The sequence below is a fragment of the Macaca thibetana genome, chromosome 1 (genome assembly GCF_024542745.1).
Source record: "Macaca thibetana thibetana isolate TM-01 chromosome 1, ASM2454274v1, whole genome shotgun sequence".
NCBI lineage: Eukaryota > Metazoa > Chordata > Mammalia > Primates > Cercopithecidae > Macaca > Macaca thibetana.
Window position 1 is genome coordinate 128,807,537 of NC_065578.1, and position 13,351 is coordinate 128,820,887.

General features: G+C 57.0%; 3 protein-coding genes across 5 annotated transcripts in view; 2 read left to right on the forward strand and 1 right to left on the reverse strand.

Annotated features, from left to right (window-relative positions):
* The window catches only part of PMF1 (polyamine modulated factor 1), a 29,569-nt gene extending 24,774 nt beyond the window's left edge, over positions 1 to 4,795 (forward strand). Inside the window, exon 5 of one of the 2 annotated variants that reach the window (XM_050756697.1) lies at positions 4,302 to 4,795. In XM_050756697.1, coding sequence (XP_050612654.1) covers positions 4,302 to 4,355 — 54 coding nt within the window. In that variant the 3' untranslated portion in view covers positions 4,356 to 4,795. The remainder of the gene's footprint in view (positions 1 to 4,301) is intronic. The other variant, XM_050756708.1, reaches the window with a different exon arrangement.
* A 970-nt stretch (positions 4,796 to 5,765) lies between these two features.
* Positions 5,766 to 8,395, forward strand: BGLAP (bone gamma-carboxyglutamate protein). The gene is made up of 4 exons (XM_050756077.1): positions 5,766 to 7,374; positions 7,632 to 7,670; positions 7,841 to 7,910; positions 8,112 to 8,395. Exons 1-4 carry the CDS (start codon positions 7,311 to 7,313, stop codon positions 8,239 to 8,241), a joined length of 303 nt encoding a protein of 100 aa, XP_050612034.1. The 5' UTR covers positions 5,766 to 7,310; the 3' UTR covers positions 8,242 to 8,395.
* Positions 8,396 to 8,492: 97 nt separating this feature from the next.
* On the reverse strand, positions 8,493 to 12,640 carry PAQR6 (progestin and adipoQ receptor family member 6). Of its 2 annotated transcripts, none has more exons than XM_050754993.1 (8): positions 12,487 to 12,640; positions 11,823 to 11,898; positions 11,268 to 11,395; positions 10,927 to 11,132; positions 10,664 to 10,790; positions 10,213 to 10,309; positions 9,763 to 9,984; positions 8,493 to 9,479 (listed from the first exon to the last, which is right to left on the reverse strand). In XM_050754993.1, the coding sequence occupies exons 1-8, from the start codon at positions 12,543 to 12,545 to the stop codon at positions 9,321 to 9,323; spliced, it is 1,074 nt and encodes a 357-aa protein (XP_050610950.1). In that variant the 5' UTR covers positions 12,546 to 12,640; the 3' UTR covers positions 8,493 to 9,320. The 2 variants fall into 2 exon arrangements, with proteins under 2 accessions (XP_050610950.1, XP_050610939.1); XM_050754982.1 differs by having other exon boundaries at positions 9,834 to 9,984; positions 12,487 to 12,638.
* Positions 12,641 to 13,351: the final 711 nt, after the last annotated feature.

Genomic DNA, 13,351 nt, shown 5'->3' on the forward strand with positions numbered 1-13,351 from the left:
GTCTCAGCCTCCTGAATAGCTGGGATTACATGTGCTCATCACCGTACAAGGCTCTTAGCAACTTTGAAATATGGAGTACGTTGTCGTTAACTATAGTTACCTTACTCTATTGTTGAACAATAGAATTTACACCTTTTGCCTAACTATAAGTTTATACCATTAAACTACCTCTCTTCATCCCCCACCCCTTCCCCCAGCCTCTGTTAACTATCATTCTTTACCTTTATGAGATCAACTTTTATCTGCATCCTCACTAGCATGTTATTTTTTTCTTTTTTTTTTCCTGAGACAGAGTCTTGCTCTGTCGCCCAGGCTGGAGTACAGTGGCACGATCTCACCTCACTGCAACCTCTGCCCCCTGGGTTCAAGTGCTCCTCCCACCTCAGCCTCCCGAATAGCTGGGACTATAGGCGCCCGCCACCACGCCCAGCTACTTTTTGTATTTTTAGTAGAGACAGGGTTTCACCATGTTGGCCAGGATGGTCTCGAACTCTTTTTTTTTTTTTTTTTGAGACGGAGTCTCGCTCTGTTGCCCAGGCTGGAGTGCAGTGGCGCGATCTCGGCTCACTGCAAGCTCTGCCTCCCGGGTTCACACCATTCTCCTGCCTCAGCCTTCTGAGTAGCTGGGACTACAGGTGCCCGCCATCCTGCCCGGCTAATTTTTTGTATTTTTAGTAGAGACGGGGTTTCACCGTGGTCTCGATCTCCTGACCTTGTGATCTGCCCGCCTCGGCCTCCCAAAGTGCTGGGATTACAGGCATGAGCCACCACGCCCGGCCTGGTCTCGAACTCTTGACCTTGTGATCCACCCGCCTCGGCCTCCCAAAGTGCTGGGATTACAGGTGTGAGCCACCACCCCCAGCCTGTCTTTTTAATAATAGCCATTGTAGCCCAGGCGTGGCGGCTCATGCCTGTAATCCCAGCATTTTGGAAGGCCGAGGTGAGCGGATCACAAGGTCAGGAGTTCGAGACCAGCCTGGCCAACATGGTGAAACCCTGTCTCTACTAAAAATACGAAAATTAGCCGGGCATGGTGGCGGGCACCTGTAGTCCCAGCTGCTCAGGAGACTGAGGTGGGATCAATCATTTAAACCCAGGAGGCAGAGGTTGCAGTGAGCCGAGACCATGCCATTGCACTCCAGCCTGGGTGACAGAGTCAGGGTCTGTCTCAAAAAAAAAAAAAAGGTAATAATAGCCATTCTAGGCTGGGTGCAGTGGCCTGTTATCCTAGCACGTTGGGAGGCTGAGGAGGGAGGATCATTTGAGCCCGGGAGTTCAAGACCAGCCTAGGCAACATTGGGAGACCCCATCTCAATAATAATAATAATAATAATAATAGCCAGGCATGTTGGTGCACACCTGCAGTCCCAGCTACTTGTGCGGCTGAGGCAGGAGGATCACCTGAGCCCGAGAGATTGAAGCTGCAGTGAGCCATGATTATGCCACTGTACTCCAGCCTGGGTGACAGAGCAAAACCCTGTCTCCAAAAAATAAAAAAATTTTTAAAAAGTAGCCATTTTAACTGGGGTAAGGTGATATCTCATTGTGTTTTGTTTTTTGGTTTTTGGTTTTTTTTGAGACGGAGTCTCGCCCTGTCTCCCAGACTGGAGTGCAGTGGTGTAGTTGTGGCTCACTGCAACCTCTGCCTCACGGGTTCAGTGATTCTCCTATCTAAGCCTCCCGAGTAGCTGGGATTACAGGAACCTGCTACCACATCCAGCTAATTTCTGTATTTTTAGTAGAGATGGGGTCTCACCATGTTGGCCAAGCTGGTCTTGAACTTCTGACCTCAAATGATCCACCCACCTTGGCCTCCCAAAGTGCTGGGATTACAGGTGTGAGCCACCGTACCTGGCTTTTGTTTTTTGAGGCAGAGTCTCACTCTGTTGCCCAGACTGGAGTGCAGTGGCACGATCTCAGCTCACTGCAACCTCCACTTCCCAGGTTCAAGCCATTCTCATGCCTCAGCCTCCTGAGTAGCTGGGATTCCAGGCGTGAGCTGCCACATCCAGCTAAATTTTGTATTTTTAGTGGAGATGGGGTTTCACCATGTTGGCCAGGCTGGTCTCAAACTCCTGGGCTCAAGCAATTCACCCACCTCAGCCTCACAACGTGCTGGGATTACAGACGTGAGCCACCACACCCGGCCCCAAAAATGTTCTATTTTAACTTTTTTTTTTTGAGACAGTCTTGCTCTATTGCCCAGGCTGGAGTGCAGTGGCATGATCTTGGTTCACTGCAAACGTCTGCCTCCCGAGTTCAAATGATTCTCCTGCCTCAGCCTCCCGAGTAGCTGGGATTACAGGTACCTGCTGTCATGGCTGGTTAATTTTTGTATTTTTAGTAGAGACAGGGTTTCACCATGTTGGCCAGGCTGGGCTCAAACTTCTGGCCTCAGGTGATCCATCTGCCACAGCCTCCCAAAGTGCTGAAATTACCCATTGTATGTTCTTGACGCCTTTGCTGACAGTTGGCCATAAGTATATGGATTTATTTCTGAGTCTGTATTCTGTTGTTTTTTTTTTTTTTTTTTTTTTTGAGGCGGAGTCTCGCTCTGTCGCCCAGGCCGGAGTGCAGTGGCCAAATCTCAGCTCACTGCAAGCTCCGCCTCCCGGGTTCAAGCGATTCTCCTGCCTCAGCCTCCCGAGTAGCCGGGACTACAGGCACCCGCCACTGCGCCCAGCTAGTTTTTTGTATTTTTTAGTAGAGACGGGGTTTCACCACGTTAGCCAGGATGGTCTCGATCTCCTGACCTCGTGATCCGCCCGTCTCGGCCTCCCAAAGTGCTGGGATTACAGGCTTGAGCCACCGCGCCCGGCCCTGAGTCTGTATTCTGTTATGCTGTTGGTTATGTGGTTGTTCCTATTTATTTATTTATTTATTTATTTATTTATGTGTCTGTTCTTATAACAGTACCAGTGCTGTTTTGGTTACTATAGCCTTGTACAATTTGAAATCAGGTAGTGTGATGCCTCCAGCTTTGTTCTTTGTGCTCAGGATTATTTTGACTATCTGCCATTGCCTGATATTTGAATAATATGTATATTAGAATGATTTGTAGAGCCTTCACACATCTAACACATATCCTCCATGCCACAATTGTGTGTCCTTTGAGGGTGAACTTAACTTTTGAAAGTGGCCTGACGTTACTTGGGGCCACGTTGGGTAAAGAAGGAGAAGAAGAGGATCAAGCTGGATGGCACAGGTAGCAGCTTGGCTGCACCTCCATGAGACAGATTTTCCTATGGGCTCCAAGTGCATTTCCAAGAGAAGCTTTCTGGTAGGGCTCAAGTGGCGGCATCTCTGTCGAACTCCCTCCATCCATCATGTCAGCATCCAATTGACATCTACTTATAGCCACTTGGCAGCCCCTTCCTGGGGCAAACCCTCATATTCCTGAGGGTTACAGGTCCCCAAATTTATGGCTCCCGGATCTCCCTGGTCTTCTCTTCCCAATACCAGTTAGCTGCAGCCTGAAGGCCCTGCCACAGCTTAGGAAGGGCCCTGGCCAGGAGGCAGTGGCAAGTGGAAGGCTGGCAGCTGCTCTGCTCCCTACTGTCCCCACTCCCTCTGCTCTCCCCACATCACAGACTGGCCTGCGGGACCGGGCAGCAGGCACAAAAGTGGTAGTGACCAAGGCCCCCACCCTAAGCCTGGTGCCATCTTGCAGGGCACAACTCCAAGTTGTGTCTCGGGCACTCCCAGGGCCCCCTGCTGAGTCCTCAGGCAAGGCGCTGCTCCACCATCACTACTCAGTCACCATGAGGCCATGGGTCACTCCTGTCTCTGGGTCCTGGCTTCCAAATTGGCTGGATAATGATCCCAGGGCCTCACCAGCTCTGGGATACAGTGCTATCCTAAGAGGGACAAAGCCCTCTGCTCTTAAAGCCATGCCCCACCTATTCCAGCTACAGACCTTCATGTTGTTTGACGTGGGCAATTTCCATGTCTGTAACTCAACTGAAAGTTTATTTAATTCAAGAAAGTTTCTCGCCAGAAAGCTCTGTTGAGGTCAGAGGATTGAAGGACCACTTTGGGGACCCTTGCTGAAGATGGGCTCTGCTCCGGGGATGCCCAGCCTAGGTGGTCACAGAACCCAGCTTGCTATAAATACTTGCCGAATGGTACAGACTTTCTAATGTGTCTTCATCCTAACGTGCTCTGCAGGGCCATGACTTAAGCCACAGACTCCATCCATATTGTCCTGGGGGAAACCCCAGGCCTGGAGTCAGGGACAGTGGAGGGCAAGGATTTGGGTTTTCTCCGATCCCAGTTTGTCTGTTGTCTCCCATTGATTTCAGGCTCTACACAGAGAACAGAGAGAGCTGGTGGCTGTGCTGAGGGAGCCTGAGTGAGGAGACCGCCAGGCCCAGAAGCAGAGGGCAGTCAAGGTCAAGAGCTTGTGGCCAGCATGCCTGGCCTGGGCGGCCTGCCTCTGAGAACGGCTGAAATGGTGCCCAGTCCCTCAGCAGTGATGGAATTTGCTGGAGGACTAGGCCAGAGAAAGCCTCATTGCCACTGTGCCTTTGGGGTACCCTTGGGGTTGGACATACACCCCCTTTAGATTCCTCTGTTTCTTCTACCTGGATAATTCTTGGCCATGTTCTCTCTTCTTTAGGTTCAGGTCAGCTTTGCCCCTCCGCCCCACTCCTGCTGGTTCCTGAGCCCTTTTCCCTGGGCCTGGCTTGGAGAATCTGTTTTCAATCTCCACTGATTGCCCCCTTGCTGCCCAGCCCAGGGGCCTTTACCATGTTCTCCCCACATCCGTAAATAAACTTCCTCCACTACACTGTAATCTGTGAGGATGCTTCCTCTGCCTGGCCTCTCTTGGGCCAAGTCTTCAGTCGTGGTCCTCTGGGAGCCTCCAGGCAGGGGTGGGTGGGCAAGGGGCTTACCAGACCATGTGCGGAGAGCAGCAGAGCCCCTTGTACAAAAACCAGGACCCCTGGGTTCCCTGTGGATAGGATGAGCTGCCAAGGAGGTGTCACTCTCGGCACCCTCCAAGAATCATTACGGCCGGGCGCGGTGGCTCATGCCTGTAATCCCAGCACTTTGGGAGGCCCAAAGTGAATCACCTGAGGTCGGGAGTTCGAGACCAGCCTGGCCAACATGGTGAAACCCTGTCTCTACTAAAAATACAAAATTAGGCCAGGTGCAGTGGCTCATGCCTGTAATCCTAGCACTTTGGGAGGCTGAGGTGGGCAGATCACCTGAGGTCAGGAGTTCGAGACCAGCCTGGCTAAATGGTGAAACCCCATATCTACTAAAAATATAAAATTAGCCAGACATGGTGGCGTGTGCCTGTAATCCTAGCTACTCGGGGGGCTGAGGCAGGAGAGTCACTTGAATCCGGGAGGTGGAGGTTGCAGTGAGCCAAGATTGCGCCACTGCACTCCAGCCTGGGCAACAAGAGTGAAACTCCATCTCAAAAAAAAATTAGCTGGGCATTAGAACGTGCCTCTAATGCCAGGCGCGGTGGCTCAAGCCTGTAATCCCAGCACTTTGGGAGGCCGAGACGGGCGGATCACGAGGTCAGGAGATCGAGACCATCCTGGCTAACATGGTGAAACCCCGTCTCTACTAAAAATACAAAAAACTAGCCGGGCGAGGTGGCGGGCGCCTGTAGTCCCAGCTACTCCGGAGGCTGAGGCAGGAGAATGGCGTGAACCCGGGAGGCGGAGCTTGCAGTGAGCTGAGACCCGGCCACTGCACTCCAGCCTGGGCGACAGAGCGAGACTCCGTCTCAAAAAAAAAAAAAGGAACGTGCCTCTAATCCCAGCTACTCGAGAGGCTGAGGCAGGAGAATTGCTTGAACCTGGGAGGCAGAGGTTGCAGTGAGCCGAGATGGCGCCATTGTACTCCTGCCTGGGCGACAGAGTGAGACTCCGTCTCAAAAAAAAAAGAATCGCGGGCACTTTGTTTCTCTTGCTTCTTCCACTTCATTCTTCTGCCAGGGCAGCCAAAGGCAGGATGGGTGCTTCCTGGATCCACCAGAGGGGGAAGGGGGTTGGGTGTGGATGGGGGCAGAACTTTTCCCTAGTGAGGGCTTTGGTGAGGTCTGCCAGAGGCACACTGGGGACACAGGCAAGCATCAGGTGGCCCCCACTTCCCCCCTCCCATAAACAGCACTCAGCTCAGTCTCCCTCTGCCCACTTTGTTACCATGGAGCTGTGGCATTCAAGCATTCAAATGCCTTGCTCCTGTCAGGCCTGCCCCGTTGGGTGCTTTGTTTACTTGTCAGGTTGGGCAGATGGTCTCAAGCCCTGGTTGGTTGGTGGGTGGGTGAGTGACACAGGTTAGACAGGGGAAGGTTCCAGGACACCTCTTACCTCTCTGGGCTGACCTGAGGCAGTGGAGGCTCTCAGGTGTGGGATGGGTTTTCAGGCTGGGTGGTTCTGTACCGTAGAGGACAGGCCTTCCTATCGCTTACAGGAGCACTACGGGAGGGCAGGTCCCTCCCCAGGGTGGTTAACACCATGGAGGCTGCAGGGTCAGGAGGAGAATCGGGGGGACCGGGAGGGCGGAGGCACACTCCATCTCCATGCTCCTCAGGCCCTGCCTCCCTGCCTTGTGCCTGTGTACCTGGCAGTCACAGCCACCTAGCGTGTCCCAGAGGCCAACCAGTTGACCTCATCTGCCCAGCCCCACCTCCATTGGCTTTGGCTCTTGGCCTTGTGCCGCCCGACCCTTTCTCCTGTCCTGATGTGCAGGGCCTGAGCCATCGAGCTGCGCCCACAGCAGACTGCCTTTGGTGTCTCACCGGGTGACCGAGGGCATTGCGAGGCATCTCCTCCCTGGGTTTGGCTCCTGCCTACGGGGCTGACAGTAGAAATCACAGGCTGTGAGACAGCTGGAGCCCAGCTCTGCTTGAACCTATTTTAGGTCTCTGACCCCTGCTTCCTCTTTAGAATCTCCTTAGAGCTCAGCCAGTGCTCAACCTGAGGCTGGGGGTCTCTGAAGAAGAGTGAGTCGGGGCTGAGGGGTCTCGGGCTGCCCCCTGAGGAAGGGGCCAGAGGCAGTGTCAAGAGCCGGGCAGTCTGATTGTGGCTCACCCTCCATCACTCCCAGGGGCCCCTGGCCTGGCAGCCGCAGCTCCCAACCACAGTATCCTTTGGGGTTTGGCCTACGGAGCTGGTGCGGATGACCCTCAAATAGCCCTGGCAGATTCCCCCTAGACCCGCCTGCACCATGGTCAGGCACGCCCCTCCTCATCACCGGGACACAGCCCAGAGGGTATAAACAGTGCTGGAGGCTGGCGGGGCAGGCCAGCTGAGTCCTGAGCAGGAGCCCAACACAGCCACTGAGACGCCATGAGAGCCCTCACACTCCTCGCCCTGCTGGCCCTGGCCACACTTTGCATCACTGGCCAGGCAGGTGAGTGCCCCCACCTCCCCTCAGGCCGCACAGCAGTGGGGGCTGAGAAAAGGAAGCACCATGGCCCACCTCTTCTCACCCCTTTGGCTGGCAGTCCCTTTGCAGTCTAATCACCCTGTTGCAGGCTCAATCCATTTGCCCCAGCTCTGCCCTTGCAGAGGGAGAGGAAGGAAGAGCAAGCTGCCCGAGACACAGGGGAAGGAGGATGAGAGCCCTGGGGATGAGCAGGGGTGAACCAGGCTCCCTTTCCTTTGCAGGTGCGAAACCCAGCGGTGCAGAGTCCAGCAAAGGTGCAGGTAAGAGGATGGACCTGATGGGCTCCTGGACCCTCCCTTCTCACCTTGGTCCCTCAGTCTCATTCCCCTACTCCTGCCACCTCCTGTCTGGCTGTCAGGAAGGCCAGCCTGCTGCCAACCTGATCCTCCCAAACCCAGAGCCACCTGATTCCTGCCCCTCTGCTCCACAGCCTTTGTGTCCAAGCAGGAGGGCAGCGAGGTGGTGAAGAGACCCAGGCGCTACCTGTATCAATGGCTGGGGTGAGAGAAAAGGCAGAGCTGGGCCAAGGCCCTGCCTCTCCGGGATGGTCTGTGGGGGAGCTGCAGCAGGGAGTGGCCTCTCTGGGCTGTGGTGGGGGAACAGGCAGCCAGCCCTGGTGGGGACCCTGGAGCCCCATGTGTAGTGAGAGGAGGGATGGGCATTTTGCACGGGGGCTGATGCCACCACGTCGGGTGTCTCAGAGCCCCAGCCCCTTACCCAGATCCCCTGGAGCCCAAGAGGGAGGTGTGTGAGCTCAATCCGGACTGTGACGAGCTGGCTGACCACATCGGCTTCCAGGAGGCCTATCGGCGCTTCTACGGCCCGGTCTAGGGTGTCGCTCCGCTGGCCTGGCCGGCAAACCCAGTTCTGCTCCTCTCCAGGCCCCCTTCTTTCCCCTTCCCCTTGCCCTTGCCCTGACCTCCCAGCCCTATGGATGTGGGGTCCCCATCATCCAGCTGCTCCCAAATAAACTTCAAAAGAGGAATCCGTGGGCCTGTGAATCTGTCCAGTTTATGGAGTGTGGGAGGGAGGTGTCAGGAGGATGGGGGTGAGGAGGTTTTACCTTCTTCAGTTCTAGAAAGTGCTTTCCAAAGTTTTATTTTTTTATTTGTACCTGCCTTGTTCCAGAAAACATTGAAGGTGGCTTCCTAAAGTCTTAACTAGGGATCCCCCCTCTAGCCTAGGACCCTCCTCCCCACACCTCAATCCACTGAACCATCCACAATGCACCCAGATAGGCCCACCCCCAAAAGCCTGGACACCTTGAGTACACAGTTATGACCAGGACAGACTCATCTCTCTAGGCAAATAGCTGCTGGCAAACTGGCATTACCTGGTTTGTGGGGATGGGGGGCAAGTGTGTGGCCTCTCGGCCTGGTTAGCAAGAAGCATTTGGGGTAGGCCTAGGTTAGTCGTGTTAGTTCTTCCCTGTGCTGAGCAGAGACTTCAGGAGCACCAGAAATGGAGCCAGATGAAAGGACCCCAACACCTCCTGGCCCCAACCTTTGACAGAGTGTGGGGGCATCTTCAGCCTGGACACGCATGCATCTCCCTTCTCAAGACCCTCAGCACTTCCTCTACTCCCATCAAGAGCCCCCTCACAGTCCCGCTCACACTCTGCCATTCCCCCTAGACACCCCTCCTCTCCTCTGCCCTCTCCTGTGCCCTCTCTCCTCAGCCCCTGTTGGTTCCAAGCTGAGATGTGTCCCCACCTGATTAGGCCCAACTCTGGGCTCCTCTTCAGCACGGGGGCCTGGCCTCTGCCCCCTCCAGGGCAGGGTCAGGGATGGGGCTTCACTGTTGTTTGGCCTGAGTACCCCCCTCCAGTGGGCCACCCTGCAGCAGAGGGCATGTACCGGGGGCCCGAAGCAGGGAGGCCGTGAAAGCAGCAATGATGAGTAGGTTCCCGGCTACAGCCAAGACCAGTGTGGCCACTGTGCCTGCCAGGCCCAGGGCAGGTTCCTGTGTGGCCAGCCAGGCTCTGCGCGATCCCATATCAGCCAGCACTGCCTCCAGCTGGAAGTGGGTGCCCAGCACTGCACAGATGTGGAATAGCTGGTGGCTGTGGCCTGTGGAGAGGATGGGCAGGTCAGAGCCACACCTTTCCAAGTGCAAGTCACCCCATCCTCTGGGCCTGCTACTCCCCTATTGAGAATTAAGAAACCCTGACTCCCAGAGTGACTGAAAGGAGCGAATGAGCATTTGTGCATGTGGCCCCAGCACACATGCTACTAGTTTTGCTACCTGAGAAGTGGCAGGTGGAGGACCCTTCCAGTGATGCTCTCGTTAGAGGAAAACAGGGAAGTCCCTCCTATAATTTGCCTCCATCCTGGGGTTGTAATACCCATTTACCCAGTTCATTCTGTGCTCTAGGAAGCCATCTGCCCCTGCCTCTTCCCGGGCCGGGCCAGGCGTGCCCTCACCGATGTAGTCAAAGCGTCCTGGTGCCAGCCTTTCAGGCAGGTGGGAGGCGAAGAGGAAGCCAGTGAGCAGTGCACAGAAGAGGTGGTAGCCATGGCTGGTGCTCAGGACCTCCTGCCCACAGCTGTGGCCCCTGCCCCAGCACAGCCCGAGCTGGCAAAGGAAAAGAGACTGCTGGAGAGGGACTTGGGAGCCAAAACATAGGGAGTGTCTGGGATCTGGTGAGGAGGCAGAGCGGGCGGGCACAGCTAGGCAGGGTGCTGGACCAGAAGAGAGGCGGCTGGGCTGAGGCAGGGACTGAGGGGGCAAGGCTGGAAGTGGGCACTTTGAGGGTCTGGACAGGAAAGCAGGTGTCTGGGCAGGGGCCCCAGGCCTCCTTACCCGATAAAAGAGTGGGAGGTTGTCGAACAGGAAGGGATAGGCGAAGGCTGCTGTGCGGAGAACCTTACTGAGCCCAGGGCTTTCCAGCTCCAGGAAACTGGGAGGCGGGAGGAAAAGGCTGGTCACCATCGCTGTGCTCAGGGTAGGGGTCAGGAAAGGCAAGAGGACTTGGGCAAAGATGGAATATCAGCACAGCCTGCAGCTAAGAAAACCCTTAGGGCGTATGACCTGTGTCAACGACCACATCTGTATGTGGGGATAAAGACATCTGCCTTTTATGGTGGCTTGTGAGAATTAAAGGAGACAGCATGGGTATGAGCATACAGGGTCTGACAGAGGAAGTCCTCAGTACATGGTCCCGATGTCACTAATGCTGTTTGAGAGCAGTGAGGTGTGTCCTCTCCTGTGCCTCCGCCTTCCCCGTCCCCACCGGAGGGGCCTGGGAACCCACCGGGAGTAGCAGGAGAGGCCGGTGCACAAGAAGGAGTTGAGTGCGGCGGCAGGCACAAAGAACTGGTGCAGGCGGCCGTGCAGCCAGGAGGCCGGCATGGAGTAGGCGGCATAGGGGAAGGCGCAGCCTGCGGTGAGGTCGGGGCGTGCAGCTGAGGCCTGAGGGGCACGCCCCTATGTCCCGTGTACCACCCCTCGACCTGCTCCGGGACGCCCAGACCCCGCGCTCCCGCGCTCCCGCGCTCCCGCGCCTGCCCGGCTCACCCAGGCTGTAGAGGCTGAGCGCGCCGTAGTCCAGGAAGTAGCAGATGTGGCGCGCGCGGGGCGACATGGAGCTGAAGGTGTGCGCGCAGCACGACGCGAAGGGGTAGAGGCAGGCGGGCAGCAGGAAGACCAGCAGCGGCCAGTGGTACGGCTCCGCGCGGAAGCCGGGGCCGCCCGCCAGCGCCAGGAGCCGCCACAGGAAGTACCTGCGGCGGGCGCGTGCTCAGGCCGCCGTGGACCCCCGCGACTGCTGCTGCAGCCCGTGGGCCTGGACGGTCCCTGCCCGCCTGGGTACCCCCTCTGAGCTCAAGGCCGCGGCCTGGGGCAGAGCCTCCCCTCACCAGGTGGGCACGAAGTGAGTCCAGATGTTGACCGTCTCGTTGGTCATCTGGAAGGAGCTGAGAACACAGTCCAAAGCCGAGCTGGTGGGGCGGCGGTAGCCAGACATGATGCCATCTTCCCAGAACACCTAGGGTAGTGGTGGGAGAGGAGGGGCGTCACTGTGCCCCGACCCTTTCCCTCCATTTGAGATCTCTGGAAGCAGGGTCAAAGAGGCTGGGCTGGAGACCAACGTAGCCCCCAAGCCAAACTGAATCTGATCTGATCTTACCACAGGTCCCAGCACCCACAACCCGCAAAACAGATGGGAAACCGAAGAGCCAGAGTGGGGTGGGGTGGGGGTGGGGCGCAGCACACAGGGCGCTCTGGGTAAGGGGACTCCAGATGGAGGGCCACAAGCTTGTTCCTCAGAGAAGAGAGGAAGAGCCTCACACTGGAAAGGGAGAGTAAGAGTTCGCCTGCAGGAGGGGCTGCCCCAATAGCTAAAAGTGAATGTCAGCCCCTAGTCAGTCCTCTAGGGAATGGGGGTTGGTGGGTCAGTGAATGGAGCCCCTCACCCGGGGGACCTGGTGGACTTGAAGAAGTTGGGGCAGCTTGAGACTGAGCATGGTGGCCTGGCACCTCCACGTTGACCTAGAGACAGAGCAGGGGATAGGGGATCAGATATCTGCCCCCATCCACAGGCCCCTTTCACCTGGGTTCAGCCCCAGGATGGGCAGCACGTGTGGGAGGCAGATGGCACCCTCCCTCCTGGAGCTGCTTCCTTCAGGCCCAGGGAGGCTGGTCCACCTTCCCCAGCCCTTGCACCACTTAACTCCAACCCCTGTTCTCCTTGGGGCATTCAGTCCCCACACTGAGGGGCTTGGCGGCCTCAGCCCAGCATGGAGTGGTGGGGTCCTCCCAGCCGGGAGGCTGCCCCAAATAGTGATCCAAACCCCCAGGCTCCCAGTTTGTGTCTCGGGAAGAACTCTGACTCCTGGAGGCCAGCACAGAGACGGCCCGGGTACCACTCCCTGCCCCACCAGAATGTGCTTCGCCCACAGTGCCCGAGCTGAGCACAGAACACTCTTGGCACTCAGAATCTCTGGAGAAGCCAGATGCCATCAGGTGGGACAAGGAGTTGGGGGATGCCTGGCTTTTCTCTGAGGACCATACTTGTGCCCCCCAGGAGAGTTTTGGGGTCCCTGCCCCTCCTGAGCCCCATATCCCTCAGCCCCAGACCTGTGCACTGCCTCCAGGTGGCCGCGGCTCTGCTGCCCTGCTGGCCTCTCCCGGCACATTCCTTGGCACAAGTGGAGGGGCTGGGCCAGCTGGGCAGGCGGAGCTGCCCCAGGAGGACTAGGACACTCCCCCCACCAACCCAGGCCAAAACTTTGCAGCAACTCTAGAGCCTAGTCCCTCCTCTTCCTGCCACCAGCAATGCATCCGTGTTTTTGCTGCATGCACTCTGGGGCTTGCACCAGCAGTCACCCCCCAGCCTCTGCCCCTGAGATGGGTGCTGGAGACCCTGCTGGGCACAGGGCAAACCTGGCCCTAGTCCCTGCACCCCAGCAGAACAAAGATGGATGAGGGCCTCCCAGGGTATCCTTTGCTTGCTCCCACAAGTGGGATGGGGGAGTTCTCCCCTATCCTGAGTGTTGCCCATCTATCTGGGGAAGGAGTGAGGAATACACTGGGGTCTAGCTCCCCTCACGGTGCCTTCCCTTAGTAGTAGGGTTTGGAGATCTCTGGAGTGGGGTGTGTGCAGTTGCTGTGGGAATGGGGGAGGGACGGCTGGAGCAAGGTTCTTTACCTCTATTTCCCCAGAGAGGTGGTGTCAGAGCCCCAGAAGGTGAGCTTCCTTACCCAGAGCTTGGCGGGTGCTCCTAAGCTGGTGGGTCAGCAGGCCCAGGGCTCCACGGGCGGAGTCCGAGGCTGCTGCCAGCCAGGCTGATGGAGGAGAGGGGCCAGGCCTGGGCGGGGAGTGGGGAGACAAAGGGGAGCCAGGGAACAATCCCAGCCTTGTCCAGCCTCCAGGGAGCAGCACGGGGTGGCCCAGCCCCATTAGCAGGCAGCTCACTCGGCCGCCTGCACACAGCCAGCTCCT

Excerpts from the sequence above, each read along its gene's own strand:
- BGLAP (XM_050756077.1), top strand. The coding sequence starts at position 7,311 with ATGAGAGCCCTCACACTCCTCGCCCTGCTGGCCCTGGCCACACTTTGC. Across the intron at positions 7,375-7,631 it reads TTGCATCACTGGCCAGGCAG|GTGCGAAACCCAGCGGTGCA; the intron begins GTGAGTGCCCCC and ends TTTCCTTTGCAG. Across the intron at positions 7,671-7,840 it reads AGAGTCCAGCAAAGGTGCAG|CCTTTGTGTCCAAGCAGGAG; the intron begins GTAAGAGGATGG and ends TCTGCTCCACAG.
- PAQR6 (XM_050754982.1), bottom strand. The coding sequence starts at position 12,545 with ATGTGCCGGGAGAGGCCAGCAGGGCAGCAGAGCCGCGGCCACCTGGAG. Across the intron at positions 11,396-11,822 it reads AAGTCCACCAGGTCCCCCGG|GTGTTCTGGGAAGATGGCAT; the intron begins GTGAGGGGCTCC and ends CCACTACCCTAG. Across the intron at positions 9,480-9,833 it reads AGGACGCTTTGACTACATCG|GCCACAGCCACCAGCTATTC; the intron begins GTGAGGGCACGC and ends TCCTCTCCACAG.